Here is a 6956-nt window from a genome sequence, read left to right on the forward strand (position 1 = left end):
TCTTCAATAGTCATCAAATCTTCAAATATTTCTTTTGAATCAACATGTAATGTCTTTCACCAAGATACAAAATTATTCAGAAAGATTTAGAATCATTAAAAAAAACAGATTTTTTTGTCAAATAAAATAAATAAATAAATAAAACTTTTCTCAAAATTCCCATTACCTTTCCATCTTTTTAGAACACCATGTAAAGTGGCCGTGGGATCCATTTGTGGGATCTGGAACTATAAATTCTTGGAGAGATTTGAACATCCCTTCTTCTGCAACGATCGAACATAAGTTAGCTGCAAAGACCAACCGAGAAGAAACACTCGATGAAAATATATGTCACCCATTTCGTTTTATGCCCCTTTTCCTCCACTAAATCCATTGGAGGAACTCCTGTGAAACACACACGAGACCCAACGGCGAATGCTGAGATTGACTGGCTCCGATACGAGAAGGGAACCGAGAATTAAGGGGTTGTTTTTGTGTCTCAAGTAATTTGTGGACAAATGTCACCGGGTTTTATGGGGATTTCACCATTCGTGGATGGGATTCTTCCTTCGTTTCAACGTCATAATCATCTATCTTCCTCGATTACTTCCACTAACCCCAATGCTGGTGTTCTGAATCCCGATTATGAACACAAACCATCATCATAATCTAATACCCAACTCACAATTGTTGAAGATTTCCATCCTTCTGCACTTAAGACGATCAGGCGCATCGATTTTCCACCCTAATCCTCTGTTCCTATGGATCCTCTCAAAAGGGTCTCTATCTGTTGCAGATTTTCTGTCATTGGCCTTGATGATTCGTTTTGTTTTTGTTTTTGTTCTTGATTAAACACATAAATTAGATTAATATGTATCATGGTCAAATTTATTGAATACTTGACGATTGCAATTTCGTGATAATAGATGGATACATATATTTGGACTTTTTGGTTAGGAGGGGTCTATGTATCTGATATCTATATGATCACTGTCATCTTCATAAGTACAGTACAAATCCATATTTTTGTTGATCCATTTGTTCATTTGCTATGACTAATCCCATCATACATGAATTTGATGTTGCATGCCCCTATCTTTTAGCCATTATATTTGCTTAAGAGTTGGTCCTATTTATATATTCTCTAGCCCAAATGGACCTTCTGAGATTTCTGGATGTCTTTTAGGATGCAAAGATCCTACTTGTATCAACCCCATTTGTGATAACAACATGATGTTTTGGAAACTATTAGTGTTTTGCCTGCGAGAAGTGTTAGAGGCTCCTTCTGTTTATATGATCATTTCAATCATAAAAACAACCATAGTGATCTCGGACCTGTTAGTTTTTGCCTTGGGAAAAATGTTGAGGCTATAATCATAAACTTTTGGTGCGTTTAGGTGCGGATATATGCTTGGGCTATATGAATTTAGAAATTATGTTTACAACGTACGTAGCATGTGATCTTTGTCGTTGTTGAAACGTATGCTTCTTTTTCTTATGTGATTGTTCTTATTTCCAAAAAAGATTATGCTTGAAGCTAGTGTGTTTAAACATGCAAATTAAAGGACATTCTTTTTCTTATGTTATTATTTTTATCAGTAAGCACTTGCTACAAATTTCTTTAGTAAACAACCATTTTCAGTCACCGTTTACCCAGACCGCACTCTTACCTGGTTGGTGCTTACCCAATTTGTCAAAATACCGTTATTTTGTCATTATCATCTCTGTATGTATGACTGCAAGCCTCTTTGTCTCGTGGGACGGAGGTAAGGTCTGTATACATCTCGTGGGTCTGTATTTTATCTATGAATGCAACATGCTGCTGCTTTCTTTTACTAGGATTATGTTTCTTTGTGGAAGTCATGCAGAGCAGTTGACCGTAATCAAATACTTGTTCTTGTTGTTCTTTACTCAGCTCGAAGCAGAGTTCTTCACAGAGTATGGAGAGGCAAGTAGATACCAAGTTCAAGAAGTTATTGGTAAAGGCAGTTATGGTGTTGTAGGATCTGCTACTGATACGCTCACAGGAGAAAGGGTTGCCATTAAGAAGATTAATGATGTTTTTGATCATGTTTCTGATGCCACAAGAATTCTTAGAGAAATTAAGCTTCTTCGATTGCTGAGGCATCCGGATATTGTAGAAATTAGGCATATTATGCTTCCTCCATCTAGAAGAGAGTTTAGGGACATTTATGTAGTTTTTGAATTGATGGAGTCTGACCTTCACCAGGTTATTAGGGCAAATGATGATCTCACACCCGAACATTATCAGTTTTTCTTGTACCAGCTTCTTCGTGGACTAAAGTATATTCACTCAGGTACCTAGGTTGTTTTCTAGCAATACCATCCATACTTGCTGCTGCTGCTCGTGTGTGTGTGTGTGTGTATATAGGGGAGATTCATTTAGGAACCTTAAATTTAGGAACTTAGGAACCACTTATTTTGTGAGTATTCGTGATGAATATTATTCGTCATGAATATCTGTCACGACATTCATCATGAATATTACGTTCACCCAATATAAGGATGCCTTTGCTTTTTCTCATGTTCTATGAAAAGGGGTTGTTCTCACCAGAACCCAATCAACTCTATATATATGATTATGATATTCATATAATTTTTGCAGCAAATGTGTTTCATCGAGATTTAAAGCCCAAAAACATTCTTGCTAATGCTGACTGTAAATTGAAGATTTGTGACTTTGGTCTTGCACGGGTATCATTTAACGATGCACCATCAGCCATATTCTGGACGGTATGTATGTCTTCATTGTGCACTGTCCCCTTTTGTAACCAACGTTTTCTAGTTACATTACATCTTTTGATTAATGCAGGATTATGTTGCAACTCGGTGGTATCGTGCTCCTGAACTCTGTGGCTCCTTTTTCTCTAAAGTATGATGTCTGCAATCTGCAATTTTCTTATAACATGTGTTTGTGTGGTGTTTATTAATGGCAAATGCTAAGATGGTCTCTATTGCAGTATACTCCTGCCATTGATATTTGGAGCATTGGATGCATATTTGCAGAGATGCTTACAGGGAAACCTTTGTTTCCTGGAAAGAATGTGGTACATCAGTTGGATCTCATGACTGATTTGCTTGGCACTCCTCCTCCCGAGTCTATTGCAAGGGTTAGCTCTCTTGTTTTATAGATATATATATATGTGTGTGTGTGTGTGTATGTCATGCGCGATAATGGTTTGCCTGTTGGTTGATTAGCTTCTATGGGTCAGTGAGCGGTTTGAGTTTTAAAACATTACATTTACATATAAGTGGTGAGAATGAAATTGAACTGTGGTTGGAAACTGATTTTACTTGAAAATAAAAGCTCATCTGAAAATATGCAGATTCGCAATGAGAAGGCAAGAAGGTATCTCAATAGTATGCGGAAAAAACAGCCAGTTCCTTTCGCCCACAAATTTCCTAACGCAGATCCTTTGGCTCTTCGCCTACTTGAACGCCTACTTTCATTTGATCCCAAAGACCGACCATCAGCTGAAGAGGTATGCTTGACCATTGAGGTTTATGACTTTTTATACGTGAAAGGAAACAACTCTGATATATATATATATGTGTGTGTGTGTGTGTGTGTGTGTGTGTGTGTGTATATATATTTGTACCAGAGTCCCACATTGGATACTTACAAACAACCAACCTGTACAAATGTAGGGAAAGATTCAATGTGGTTTCATAGGGCAAGTTCGTTAGGAACCTAAAATTGATTAGAAACTCGGGAACCGTCCACAGTGTGACACGTGGCATATTCATCCGGAATATGGGCGTGTTATTTGTGTGATTCATGATGAATCCGAAGAGGGACACATGGTGTGTTGTGGCCGGTTCCCAGGTTCCTAATCAATTGTTGGTTCCTAACAGAACTTCCCTCGGGTTTCATATATCCTAACAATTTGCTTTCTTTTGTAGTCACTAGCCGATCCTTACTTTAATGGCTTGTCAAATGTGGACCGAGAACCATCCACTCAGACCATATCAAAACTTGAATTCGAGTTTGAGAGGAGGAAATTGGGAAAAGATGATGTTAGAGAGTTGATCTATCGAGAGGTCTGCCTAGCTATCACTTAACTTTTATCATAATCATGATCGCGTTGATATTGTTTTTTTTATGAATCGTCTTGGTATATATAACCAGATCTTGGAGTATCATCCTCAAATGCTTCAGGAATACTTGCGTGGTGGTGAACAAACTAGCTTCTTGTACCCGAGGTCATATATACACTTACTGTTTACGGTCATTTCCGTTCAATTTAATCAAATTAACTGGCATGAACGGTTGTAACATTTCTTTTGGATACGGATACCCATTGAATCATCGTGTTGTTATTTCTTTTTAGTGGGGTTGATCGATTTAAACGGCAATTCGCACATCTTGAGGAGGGTTATGGTAAAGGCGGAAGTAGTAGCAAGACTCCACTTCTAAGGCAACATGCCTCACTTCCAAGGCAAGTTACTTTGTTTACTAGTCTTGGTTCTTCTTCCATTTTCACTCACTTTTGCACAAACTGGGGGTCTTTCATGGAAACAACTGTTATACCCTTTGGGATAAAGGACAAATGTGTGTATATCTCACCTCCAAGAACCTGCTTTGAGTCGGATATACTGGGTTCGTTTCGTTTGGTTTGGCAAGTCAGTAGGGGATTTTAATATATTATGTCTTCAATCCAGGGAGCGCGTGCCTGCACCGAAGGAGGAAGGTACTTCTGAAGAAAACGAGTTGGAAAAACGAACTTCGGAATATGTTGCTTCGACACTTGATAGTCCCGAAGGACCAGAAAATTCAAATGCACAAAATGGAGTTAATAAAGGAAACTACAGTGCTCGTAGCTTGTTAAAGAGTGCGAGTATTAGCGCTTCCAAGTGTATAGGAGTGAAAGGAACACAACCTACGGAGGTAACTTCAATTTCTCAGTATTTCATGTTAGTTTATTTTCTTGGTTAATTGTGGGTGTCCGGACCAGTTTTGCAAGCACCTCGACTAATCCCGTGGGGACCTGGAAATAACAGCCAGGAAAATCCCTAGTAACCTTGAGAATACTTGAATATTTGTTTGTTGTCGTCTATTTATGTTCAACGTTAAATCGAGTATTGCAATTTTAAGGGTTCTGAGTATATCAAATGGGAATTCGGTGAGGACCCTTTGGTCCCTTGTCATTTGTGGGTCGGGTTGAAACAGTATGTTGACGATTTGCAATCATATATATTGACTAGGGGTGCTCGTCGGTTGAAATCCGATGGATTTAGGTGGATCAAATCTGATCCAATCATCCATTGTATGTTGGATTTTGTCATCCGATACAGTCCAACTAATATTGGACATCCAATCCAATCCATTGATGATTGGATCGGTTCGGTTCCATTCATTTTGATATTATTATTGGTTATTCATTGGATCATATTGATCCAATTTTCAACTAATTAATGATATATTTCTTAAGTTATTAAAAAATAATGCATAAAAATATCAACAAAAGAACAATATCGTAAAATATTAATAATTATATATAATTATTAATTGGATGGTAGTTGGATGATAAATTTTTTTTTGATTAACCTGGATATCCAACCCACTATGCGAGCTCACTAATCCCAGGGCAACCACCTGCTTTGCAGATAGCCCAGGGTCACCGCATTTGAACCTCCATGGCCACAAGGGGATTTTTATTCCTCCTTGGATTTGAACTTGGACCTCCTGGTACTTTTGACCTTTGGAGCCAAGCTTAAACCAATCAGGCACCACCCTTGTGGTTTAGTTGGATGATAATTGGATAGGCATTGGATGGTCAACGGATTGGATCGGTTCGGTTTTATTGGATGATGGACCGCCAACCAAGAACCGACCAATCCAATTTGGATGTTGAAATTTTGCATCCAATCCGATCCAATTACAATTGGATATCAGATTATGGTGGGTCGGTTCTAATTGAATTGGTCAGTCCTATTTGGATCAGATGACTTTCTGCACACCCTTAATACCGACCATTCATGTTGACTTTTGTAGGAAGAAGCGGATGACGACCAACAAAAAGAGCAGTAATCTTTCGTTCCAAGGGTGCAAAGACGAAGATATTTGTTACATACTAAAATGTAAAAAAAAAAGGTAAATTTCATACACAATTGATCTAATTTGGCATGTTCTTCTTTCTGCAAGTAATTTAAAGGAGAAACTGTATATTCTGTCTTCAATTAGCATTTGCAGAACTAATTTTGTCCAATTTCTGGTGATTGCTTGATCCTTAATTAATCATCAACTTTTATAATCTCAAATGTTTGTATTGTCTGATCATACCAATCACAAAGTGGCTGAGGAATTAACCACAAGGGTGGTGTCTGATTGGTTTGAGCTTGGCTCCAAAGGTCAAAAGTACCAGAAGGTCCCTGGTTCAAATCCAAAGAGGAATAAAAATCCCCTTGTGGCCACGGAGGTTCAAATGTGGTGACTCCGGGCTATCTATAAAGCAGGTGGTCGCCATGGGATTAGTCAGCTCGCGTAGTGGGTTGGATATCCAGGTTAATAAAAAAAAAGTGGTTGAGGAACCCAATGGTCATATGTCTGGTGGTGTCTGGATTATTGGTAGATCCCAACCTTTTCTTACGGAAGGGTGTCTTAGCCTGTGCTTGAACTAATCTTGATAAATTGTGACTGCAAGAAATCGGCTCTGATAAATTCAGTGGCCACAATTGTTGTGTACGTCTGAAATCGAGTCATCGGCAAATGGGATCGCTTCCCCTGGGATTTCAACCACGAGCTACAACCGACGTGGTTTAGATCCCAACTTTCTTAGAGGTTATGGGTTCAATTATCGGCAAAGATAAAAGGAGTGTGAGTTTTGCCGTATATAAATATTATATACTTCAAAAACACAAAGTGGTTGAGATACGAAAGGTCATTGGCCCAGTTATCTGGATTATTGGTAGACCCCAACCTTCCTGGAGGTCATGGGTTCAAGTCTCAATTAATA

The 6956-nt window shown here is 38.4% G+C and overlaps 1 protein-coding gene across 1 annotated transcript; it reads left to right on the plus strand.

The window, feature by feature from the left end:
• Window positions 1-315: 315 nt before the first annotated feature.
• Window positions 316-6120, plus strand: LOC112508806 (mitogen-activated protein kinase 9-like). The gene is made up of 12 exons (XM_025113585.1): window positions 316-758; window positions 1895-2297; window positions 2606-2733; window positions 2813-2872; window positions 2961-3110; window positions 3327-3482; window positions 3904-4041; window positions 4130-4203; window positions 4332-4443; window positions 4667-4710; window positions 4756-4888; window positions 5996-6120. The coding sequence occupies exons 1-12, from the start codon at window positions 741-743 to the stop codon at window positions 6029-6031; spliced, it is 1452 nt and encodes a 483-aa protein (XP_024969353.1). The 5' UTR covers window positions 316-740; the 3' UTR covers window positions 6032-6120.
• The last annotated feature ends 836 nt before the right edge of the window (window positions 6121-6956 follow it).

This window comes from Cynara cardunculus (assembly GCF_001531365.2).
Source record: "Cynara cardunculus var. scolymus isolate 2C chromosome LG 1, CcrdV1, whole genome shotgun sequence".
In the NCBI taxonomy this organism is placed as follows: domain Eukaryota; kingdom Viridiplantae; phylum Streptophyta; class Magnoliopsida; order Asterales; family Asteraceae; genus Cynara; species Cynara cardunculus.